At 36.7% G+C, this 12,000-nt stretch overlaps 1 protein-coding gene across 1 annotated transcript in view; it reads right to left on the minus strand.

Moving 5' to 3' along the window:
• Nucleotides 1–12,000, minus strand: part of Dhc1 (dynein axonemal heavy chain 1) — a 339,369-nt gene that overhangs the window by 54,912 nt on the left and 272,457 nt on the right. The window contains exon 32 of the mRNA XM_073986825.1: nucleotides 2,731–2,863. Coding sequence (XP_073842926.1) covers nucleotides 2,731–2,863 — 133 coding nt within the window. The remainder of the gene's footprint in view (nucleotides 1–2,730; nucleotides 2,864–12,000) is intronic.

Below are 12,000 nucleotides of genomic sequence, written 5' to 3' on the forward strand. Positions count from 1 at the left end.
ACAGATTCCACGTATTTTAATGCAACCTTATGATACAAAATCCATATTTTATATACGGTATAATTACTGTGATTGTGTGCACGATAACTCCTAAGGGGATAACCGGTGTGGTCCAAGCTTTGCAGACCGCAATATGTTTTCCAATTTTCGAATATTTTCTAGATCGGTCAACTCCCTCAAGCATTCCCACACAAAATTTCAAAATTTTTCGCAAAAGTGCAATATAATTGAACTTTTTCGCAATATGTTGTTTTCGGAAAAATTGTGCGCACGATAACTCTTGAAACGAGTGACTGATTTGGTCCATAATGTACACGTCATAATATATCTACCAGGTACAGATCAGGTTCGAATATGGACTATATTTTTCCACTACTTCGAGTACCTCCCACACATAGTTTCGGATAAGTTCTCTTTAAGACCTGCTCTCGAGTCACTTTGATTTTATTTAATTGAATTAATTGAGCTTTCATGACCTAAGGAGTTTTGTATTGATAAAGTGATATCTAGCGAAGTCCACACACATCCAACTAATATGCTACTATCTTTTCGCTGGTGGTTTGGTTCAGCTCATCAGGCATATTTAGATGTGGTGCTAGACAAAGGCTGAGTTTGAAAACTTCTATATATACTAAACTTATTGCAAATTTGCAGTTGTGAAGTATTTTTGAAGCCTTTTTACTATCAAGTCAACCTAGTGTCTCTGGTCTTCATAGAATCCTTCTTCAATACACACATATACAATGATATACAATCGAAAATGTTTTTTCTTCATGAATTGTAATGCCTGCCAGTTCGGAAGTTTGATAAATTTGATTTTTGTTGAAGCAACTAGCATTATTCGCTGCCTCAATTACGATGGTAAAAGTTTTTTTCAGGGCCAAGTCCATACTTCTTGAGAAAACAACCCGAAAGTTGTAAAAACCCCCTTTGGCACCATTTGTAGTGGTTAGAGAGCACGATAACTCTCGAACTAATCAACCGATTTGGTTCAAAATTGGGCCTTCGTCATATATTGTCCAAACTTAGTTTCAGTTCAAAGATGGCCAGTACCGGTCCACAACTTCCGGTTCTTCCCCTAATATTTAAAAAATGGCCCTAAAATGGTATGCACGATATTTCTTGAAAGGGGCAACCAATTTGGTCCATACTTTGGATCTCCTAATATTTTGTCCAAATTTAGTGGCCCAAATGGCCCATAATGGTCCTCTCCTCCACAAAAATTCAACATTTGTGTCTAAGTGCAGTTTAGGGTCTGTTCGAAGATCCTTTGGAAATGTATACCGATGCGTTTCGTTGTGGTCCTGGTTACAGCGATATTATGTTATCCGTTCATGCTTCCAGACATACTGGTCCAAAAGTTATACGCCGACCCACTGAAATGACTAGCGGGCGCGATATCTATCGAAAAGATATGACTCCCAAAATAAGATCCAGTTCCATAATGGACTATGTCGGTCCATTCCTTTTAGTACCTCCTCCGCAACACTTTTAAACTTTAATCCTAATCCACATTTTTGTCGGCAAGTTCAAATGTCCAAAAAAGGGCCACAAAATTCTGAAAATACCCTAAATACATTGGATCTGTCCGTAGATGAAAGTTTCAATTCACATTGGCTGAGGGTATATCTATATATAAAATTTTAGTAAAATAAGTTGACATCAACTGGACATGGGCAAAGTACCGTTATCAAGAATTAATAATTAAAATTTGATAAAAAATTTCAATTTCTTAATATTTCGTGGAGTATATTTTTGATTGCCACCTTGGCTCTTGATTTCCGTTAATTGGACATCTCTGTAAAAACATTCTGCTCATTCCTGCAACCTTCTGAGATATATCGGTTCAGATTATATATAGCCCCCATATATATCTTTTCCCGATTTTGCTACAACTCGTTCAATTTTGATCGAATAGCCTTCAAATTTAATATATATTTCCTTAGGCCCCTGAGCAGTTTCGTTGATTTTCGCAAAAATCGCAAAAATATCACTTATGAAAATTGAAGGCTATTCGATTAAAATTGACCGAGTTATAGCAAAATCAGGGAAAGATATATATGGCGGCTATATCCAAATCTGAACCGATTTTTGTGAAAATCGGTATATCTATTCAGGGACCTAGGAAAATAAAACATAATCAATTTGAAGGCTATTCGATCAAAATTGAACGAGTTGTAGCAAAATCGGGAAAATGTATATGTGGGGGCTATATCGAAATCTGAACCGATATAGACCAAAGTTGATACTTTTCATTCCTGTGCCCTCATAAGTAGTTGTGCAAAAATTCATCAACCTAGGTCAATGCCTTCTATTTTTGTCCACTTTTGAATGGAAGCGGCAACACTGTGCGTCGGTGTATATCACATTATCACTTTTTGTTCGAGAAATTTGTATTCATTATTCCGGATTAAATGTTGTATATTCCTTAAAAATACTGATTTGCAACCATGTGTATTGCACTTTTATAAGGCCAATTATTGGTCAGTCTTCTCCACACGTCAACATGGATATTATTAAAAAAACATTGTACACTGCTGCGTATGCTTTATTATCTGCAAAACCTGTCGGTGCATTATACGCACGAATGTCCCTTTTATTAACTTTAAAAGATCTAAAATAAATTTGTTACAACAATTTGTCCCAACAAAAAATTCAACATTAAATTCTCAACACATTCATATTTGAATTGTGTTTTAATCATATTAAATGTGGAAATGCTAAACTTACCCTCCAGAAAGAGTCCATAAACATATACACCTTCCTGTGGATACTCAGAAATATCCTCTTTGTTGTAGCGAGTTATTTGGTTTTGTAATACGACCGAGTCGAGGGCCCATCCTTTATGAGCTCGTGTTACTTCCTGCAGGCAGAAGAGGCAATCGGCAATACACACACACACAGCAGCCAAAATGCCGGCAAATGTTGAAATAGATAAAAGGACAATACACGATATTTACATTACAGCAAATGCGATGTGGGAACGTGCATGTGAGTTCGTTGGTATGTTTAGGAAGTCAAGTTTCCAGCCGCCGCATAGAGCAAAGGCCACATAGAAAACAAAAAGAAATGAACACATTCACAAAATGTCAGTTAGAGTAAAATAGACATAAAAGCAAAAGAAAAAAAGAAACATCCATTAAAATGTAATAAAACAATAGAAATACAAGTTGTAGATCTTCATAAAGGCATTGTTATGACGCTGTAAATTTTCCATGCGTGTTAAAGACCAGGCAGGACATATCGTTAAAGGTAAACCTTAATGTTATTTGCAACTATAAGTGCATTTGTAGTTGTGTATTAATTTATGGATGTATGTATGGTCAAAATTTGATGTTCAAAATGCATGAAAATTTAAGTCGCACGTACTTAACGCAAATATGTGACTACATAAACTGCATTATGAAGGCAAAATAAAGTATTTATTAATATATATTAAATCGTCTCTACAAGTGGTGTCTTAAGATACGCCGTTCGGACTCGACGATAAACTGTAGGTCCCATATCATTGAGCTAACATGAATCGGGGTGCACTCATTGATATGAGAGAAGTCTCCCTTGTCCCATCTGGCATGTTTGTGGAACAATTATTTATATTATTATTAATATACAAGATTGATGTGTTTATGTAAAAATAATTAATCAAAAGTAAAGTGCAATACGAAAAAGTATTTAAAAAGGCAAAGATTTGATCTCATACCTGTAGCAGTTTCTTGTCCACTTAAATTGCCTAAGCTATAAAAATCACTCAGCAATGTAGAATTGTTGTGATGTCGTAACAACAGAGCTTAATCCTCTTTATACTTGTTTGTCTACGCTAAGAGTAGCTAGGTATGATCGAGATACTTAACAAGTAAAAAAGTATCAGTCGGCTTTGCCGACAAAGATATACCCTCAGCCTATGTGAATTGAAACTTTCATCTACGGACAGGTCGAATGTATTTAAGGTGTTTTCAGAGTTTTGTGGTCCTTTTTGGACATTTCAACTTGCCGACAAAAATGTGGATTAGGATTGAAGTTCAACAGTGTTGCGCAGGGGATAATTGAAGCAATGGACTGACGAAGTCCATTATGAAAGTGGATCTTATCGCCCTAAACTGCACTTAGACACAAAGGTTGAATTTTTGTCTGGGAGGTACCCTAAGGAGAGGATCGATATGGGTCATTTTATAAGTTAAACTAAATTTGAACAAAATATTTGGAGATCCAAAGTTTGGAACAAAATTGGTTGACCTGTTCAGGAGATATCGTGCATACCATTTTTGTGACCTTTTTTAAATATTTGGGGAATGTTCTGGATCTTCGAACTGACAATAAGTTTGGACAAAATATAACGAAGGCCAAATTTTGGACCAAATCGGTTGATCAGTTCGAAAGTTACGCTGCTCTCCAGCCACTGCGTATGTTGCCATTTTTTAACCTTTCGGGCTGTATCCCAGCGAAAAGTTTGCCTCCAAAGAGGCAGTTAAATGATATGTACAAGTGATTTGGAAGTGCATCAAATTATGCATTTTCACTCATGATTTTTACAATGGAGTGACCCCGGAAAGAGGCACTCCATTGCACCGCATTTTAACTGACCCTTTGGCATTGCATTTTAACTGAACCTTTGGCACTGCATTTTAACTGACCCTTTGGCATTGCATTTTAACTGACCCTTTGGGGTAGATTAGGAGGCAGTCCAGAGCACGTGTTTTGAATAACAAAATAAAATGCATTTATTATTTGTGTAAAACAAAAATATTATTAACTTTATTAAATTAACACAAATTATTAAAATTCTCTATTGAATTCAATCGCAAACATGTGTGTTTCCTCCGCTCTTCATTTAATCCAAGCTTAAGTGCTTTTGCTTCATCTGCTAAATGGGTTTGATATTGTCTTCCCATCACCAGTTAAGATTTCGACATGTACTCCAACAGCACTCCATTGAGAAATTTTCTTCTCGTGAGTTACCGGAAAAATGTTCACAAATTAAATATTATTTAGTTTGTATTAACAAATGTTTGGAAATGTTAACACGATTATCTCTTTTTGGAAATGTATTCCGCTGCCTGTAGAGATGTACAAACTGATTTATGTACATGTAGGGATCTCTAACAACTGCTAATAAAATGTAGTGAACGGAGTGCCTTTTTCACGACTCCGTTTGCACTGCATCCGGATGCTTTTAAATTGTGAGGAATTGGAGTGCCTTTTCAAAGACTCCGTTGAACTGCCTCCGGATGTTGTTAAAATGTGACAAATGAATGTGATTCTTTGAATTGCATCCAAATGCGGTTAAAATGTGAGGAATGGAGTTCCTTTTTCACGACTCCGTTTGAACTGCATAAAAACATGCCGTGAAAGAACTAGTCTACATTGCACTACTTCCAATTTATTTTGCTGGGTATGGACTTGTCCCTTAAAAAAACTTTTACCGTCGTAATGAAGGCAGCGAAAGCAAATTGCTTCAACAAAAATCAAAGTTAATCGAGAGCAGGTCTTAAAGTGAACATATCCGAAATTTTGTGTGGGAGGTACCCGTAGGAGTAGACAAAAATATCATCCATATTCGAATCTGGTAGATATATTAGGATGTGTAAAATTTGATCCGTGCTTTACACATCCTAACATACCAACTCCGCCACTCCCTTCAGGAGCTATCGAACATTTGTGGGGAAGGTGCCTGAAGGGGTGGACCGCTATGGCTTTTCTTTAAACTTAAACAAGGTGTGGACAAAATATTACAAGTTTTTTTGCACATTTGAGGCTATTTGCTCAGAAAGTATGGACTTGCCCCTGACAAAACTTGTATCGTCGTATGCGGGGCAGTGAGTACAAGTTGTTACAACAAAAATCAAAGCGATTGGAGATCAGATCCGGAACTGAACTTTTCCGAATTTTTGTGTATGGGGTACACGAAGGAGGTCGTCGATTGAGTCAATATTGGAACCTATCTAAGTGTGGTAGAAATATCAGGATGAGCAAAGTATGGACCAAATCGGTTACTTCCTTCAAAAGTTATCATGCCCACAAATTTTCCGAACATTTTCAAAATTTTGTGGGAGGGTACCCGAAGGGGTGGACCGATATGGCCCATCTTCGAACTTAAACTAAGTTTGGAAAAAATATTACGTATACCAAATTTTGGAAATTTTGCTTCGTTCGAGAGTTATCGTGCGCACCAGTCAGCCAGACAGACTGGCAGACGGACGGACATTGCTAAACAGACTCCAAATTTTCTGAAACGGATTTCGTCCAAACATACTTGGGGTCTAAAACCATTATTTCGATGAGGTACATTTTGCCCGTATGAAAGTGTATATGAGTGAATATCAAAAAAATTTAGTTTCCATGAAGCCAAGGTTTGCACTATTATAATACGCGAACTATTGCAATTTACCAGTAACTATGACAATGGCTAGATCAAAGCTCAAAAATTTTGCAAAATAATTTAATTTGCGTGGAAGTTATGACCGCGTATAAAAATAAGAAAAAAACGTTGAAGCTAACGAGGTTTTTTAGGTTACTATTTGATTGCTGATTAAACCGTTCAAATGGCGGACATATGTCCAAAGTAAAAGTAGACGAGTACAAAATGAATAATGTATCACTTTTCGAAATTTCCACTGCTTCCACCTTTTATGGATGCTGACATTTTGAAGCCGGATTTTAGGTGTTTTTCGTATTTTTAATTAAAATGGAACGCGCATTCGAGTATTTCAAAAAACAAGTAGTAGGATTAAAGTACTCGCAATTACGCATAATTTGATATGTATATTGGCTATGTAGCCCACACAGCAGCAGAGTAATCTACTGCCAAAGGCCAAAATTTAGTGCGATATTTTTTCTAAAAAACATATTTTTTGGGTACAGTATTTACAATATCCTTTTGAGTGTGCTGGTACCCCGCGATATTTTAGTTTTTCGGCGGTCCGGATCATATAAATCATATATCGTGAAAATCCATCCCCTAGAACGGCGAAAACAGCAACTGCAAAAACCGAAAAATGTGCAAAAATGTTTTTGAAAATATCGCGGATTTAGTCGCATTTTCTGTGGATCGTTTTCTTGTCAATGAAAAAACTGACACATCACTCGCGGTTTTGGGAAAACAGCGGTTTAAAAAATTTAGTGGCATGGGAGCTGTATCCGATTTATCCCAAAAAATAGTGTGTGATGCTACATCCACGGTTCTTGATGGATTTGATGGAAATAGGATTAGATTGATGTATTTTTCCACTGTTGGTAGTGAAATCGGATGCGCATAAAAAGTGTATACACTTTATGCAAATTATAAGCGTTATACAGATTCTTGCACACTAAACTGCAGACAACGCTACATCTTAGCGGCCAAAGTAAATCCTGACAAATGTGTACAAATTAAAAGAGAAGAATTCGCCGTATTGATAAACCTCATGCGCATCAAGCGATTTTGAGGATTTCGCGATTTACACGCACTTCAAATGATACAGTTTTATTTGAAGATTATACTCCATTCAAAGGAACCCAACATTTATTTGAACGTTACCCATATCTTCCGCTAGATGTTAGCGTTTACTCGAGAAGTGATTAGAATAAAAAACGTGATTTTTTGCCTGAAATTTAACTGAAATAGAAGAATAACTCCGACCTAATTTTCTTAAATTTTCTTCAACTAACTGACAAAAAAAATTTGAAAAATATTTTCTCTTACAAACATTTTATAACTTCCCTCAATATATTTTTTTGTTTTTGCTAAAGTGTGCAAAATGCTAAACAGATTTCTATATTTTTGGTTCCATTTGAATCGTCGCGATGTTTAGATTACGTACATATGTATTAAATATTTTTCCGATGCATAAACAGCTTAAATTTTAATAAAACAAGTTGCAAGCAAGCAATTTTTTTAATTCTTTCTTAATTTCCGCCAAAATTTACAACTTTGTCACTAATGTTATGGGACCTCAGTAATCATATAGTACGTAGGAAGCAATATAATGAGTAGCGTTGTTTTAAGATTTATTTCTTATTATCAGAATTAAAACCGCCATAACTTTTGCTCGCAACAGCCAAAATTAGTATCTCGAACAGATTTGAGAATCGGAATTATTTTCCCAATTTATGTACCAAAAATCTCTCATGTAGCTTAAATTTTTTTTTAATATTTTTTTTTATGGAAAACTAAAAAAATTTGATATTTCTTCATATACAATAGCATAAATGCTGAGGGTATAAAAATTGGACATTTCATTGCAATTATATTTCGGTAGATGGCGTGGGTGACAATCCTGATGATACGCGGTACCTTAAGGTCGAAATTTTCCTGGGCGCCTCAAAGTGTACAAGTCCATGGTTGATCTCAGTGCCTACACGACATCAATATCTCATGAATGTACTAAATTTTACAAAAACTAAAAACCTGAAAATAAAACTTTGACTGATATTGGTGAGGATGCCTTTGCACTTTCAGTCTCTACATCCACAACTGCATCAACGTTGGCTAATTATATCCTCCGCCGATTGTCAACAGAGGGTATATACAGTTTGTCACGATCAGAAATGTGTCTAATTAAATTAATGCTTGTTATACCCTCAACAAGCGTATATACACTTTCATACGGGCAAAATGTGCCTCACCGAACTAATGGCTTTAGACCCCCAGTTTGCTTGGATGAAACCCGTTTAAGATAATTCGGAGTTGACTTAGCCATGTTCGTCCGTCTGTCTGGCTGGCTGGCTGGAGCATACGATAACTCTCGAACGGATCAACCGATTCGGTCCTAAATTTGCCTTTCGTAATATTTTGTCCAAACTTAGTTTAAGTTCGAAAATGGATTATATCGATCGACTCTTTCCGGTACCTCCCCCACAAAACTTCGAAAATGTTCGTAAAATTTGTGCCCACGATAACTCTTGAAGGTAGTAACCGATTTGCTCCATACTTTCCACATCGTAAAATTTCTACCAGGCTTAGATTAGGTTCTAACATTGATCGGTCAACTCCTTCGGGTACCACCCACACAAAATTTCGGAAAAGTTCAATTTAGGACCTGTAGGCCTATTCTGTAACTTTTATCGATTGAAAAGTTGTTAACATTTCTTTTGTTTTTGTAATGTGGGGCATACACTATACTGCCAAACTGCACTGCCAAATGAACCCTTGTGTACGTGTGTGATTGAATAGTGTGTGGCATTCCTTCAATCCATATTCCAAAAATGATGAATTTTCCTCCAAAACTCGATTTTGGGTTGAAGTTTTCCACTTTTTTTAATTTCCTCACAAATAATATTTGTTGTTTTCAAAAATTATTTGTTGGTTACTTGGAAAATAAACAAAATTCATCGGATTGAAAGGGGTTCATTTACAAAATCAAAACTATTTTGATTTTAATCCTGCCAAAACTACTCCCAAATACATTGACAAAAACTTCAAAATTTACTAATACTATTACAAATGCTGTCCTGCATGCCCATAGTGTATGCCCGGCATAACAACTACAAAACAAACAAATGAAATTGTTGTAAAATAAACAATGAGAAAAGTTGTTAAAAATTTACAGAATAGGTACCCTGCTCTCGAATCGCTTTGATTTTTTTTGTAACAACTTGTATTCACTACCCCCCATACGGCGGCACAAGTTTCATCGGGGCAAGTCCATACCACCTGAGAAAATAACCTGAAAGTTGAGAAAATAACCCAATGACATCCTGTGTAGTGGTTGGAGCGCAAGATAACTTTTGAACTGATTTGCCGATTCGGTCCATATCGGTCCACTTCTTCAGGTACCTCCCCCACAAAAGTTCAAAAATATTCGAAAAAATTGTGCGCACGATTACTCTTGAAGAGAGTGATCGATTTGTTCCATGCTTTACATATCCTAATACCAGATATAGATCACGTTTGAATGTGGACCTACTCTCGAATCACTTTGATTTTTGTTGAAGCAACTTTCATTCGCTGCCTCAAATGTTTTTAGGGCAAGTCCATACTTCTTGAGAAAACAGTCTGAAAGGTGTAAAAAACCCTCTGGCACCATATGTAGTGGCTGGAGCGCACGATAGCTCTCGAACTGATCAACCGATTTGGTCCAAACTTTAGCCATCGTCACATTTTGTACAAACTTAGTTTCAGTTCGAAGATGGGCAATACAGGTCCACAAGTTCCGGTACTTCCCGCATATTTAAAAAATTTCACTAAAAAATATTATGCACGATATCTCTTAAACGAGGCAACCAATTTGTTTCAATTTTGTCCAAATTTAGTTTAACTTCTAAAATGGCCCATATCGGTCCTCTCCTTAGGGTACCTCCCCCACAAACATTTATGTCTAAGTGCAGTTTAGGGTATGTTCGAAGATCCTACTGGTCCAAAAGTTATACGATGGCCCTCTGAAATGACTAGTGGGCGTGATATCTATCGAAAAGATATGACACTTAAAATAAGCTTCACTTCCATAATGGAATATGTCGGTCCATTACTTTGAGTACCCCACCGCAACACTTTTGAACTTTAATCCTAATCCACATTTTTATCCGCAAGTTCAAATGTCCAAAAAGGGCCACAAAATTCTAAAAATACCCTACATACATTCGATCTGTCCGTAGATGAAAATTTCAATTCACACAGGCTGTTGGTATATCTCTGTCGGCAAAGCCGACTGATACTTTCTTATATGTTGAGGTCAAAGCCGTTTCAGACAATTTAGAAACGATTTAGTCTTGTCCGTCCATTTCTTGGTCTAGCTGGTTAACACCACAACTCTCGAAAAAATTTGATCAAAATTCCACATTGTAATATTTTTTCCGGACTATATCAGTCCACTCCATTGGGTATTTACCCCACAAACGTTCAGAAATATTTGATTAAAATGTCCTTTCTTTCGCAGATAATGACCGAAAAGCTCTAAAAAGCCTGCCTTCACCAACTAAAATGACTAATGATAATTTATAAATAGTGTATCCGGTTTGACCGAAATTTGACAAATCGTAAGATTTCTTCCCAACGTATGTACATCAAGATCCAAAAAAGGTCTATATCAAACAACTGCTTCGGGTACTGTAACGTAATTGTTGTTGATTGATAATTTTTTCGTAGTGTTAGCGTGACAGTAAATTAGTCGACAGTAATTAGTGACAGTTCTTTCGATTAAGCATTTTTACGGTTGTTAGTTGATCGTTTTGAAATTTTCACCAATAGTATAGTCATGGTACCGATACCAACGATATATTTTGTCGTGGCCAAGTCCAAGGGCAAATCGAGAGGAATAACAATTTTACGTTGACGAACTAAACTGGTTGGTTGACACGAAACTATAGAAATGACTGACTGACATTGGTCCAACCTTCAGGCACCCTAATATTTCTCTCAAACTTAAATCGAGTTCGAAGGTAGACTATATCAAGTATTTCCCCACAAAGGTTCTAAATCACATACACTGCGGCGGTGTGTTCTTCGACATTCTAGGTATCCGAAAACATACAACATGATACTCCCCCGCAGTTCCCTCAATACAAAAAGTTCTCGCAACACCGATCGTTTCTGTTTCAATGAAGGGATATCAAGTTCGCGGCTGTGCAAGCTCAACACCAACTTCAGCTTACATGACACATGCTAACAAGAACTTACACCAGTTTGTTTTCTACATACCTATGTCGATTGAACCTGGAACTAATGGAACGTGTGGGGCTAGTAGTCAGGTGTGGAACTGTCTCATGTTGGTTAATATATACATCCCACCTATGTATAGGTGTACTCCAGGTTATAAGCCCAACATTAGCCCACTGTTTGAAGCCAATAACCGACTGGTAGTTAGGGAGTTTAATAAACGTCACCACTTGTGGCATTTAGTCTTATGTATTGTTTAGAAAAGTATAGCGCTGCCTGAGCAGATTGAAAGCTCCACATGTTGCTCAGTTGAAGAGGAAACCCTCACCAGAATTAGCGGAGATTCCAATAGTTCGCCAGACATAACCATAGTCACACCAGGACAAATGGCATCACCTGGCAACCAGTCTCTTTGATCTCTTGTGTCTGAA

This window comes from Musca autumnalis, unplaced genomic scaffold (genome assembly GCF_047663935.1).
Source record: "Musca autumnalis isolate F117 unplaced genomic scaffold, ASM4766393v1 scaffold_1, whole genome shotgun sequence".
Lineage (NCBI taxonomy): Eukaryota > Metazoa > Arthropoda > Insecta > Diptera > Muscidae > Musca > Musca autumnalis.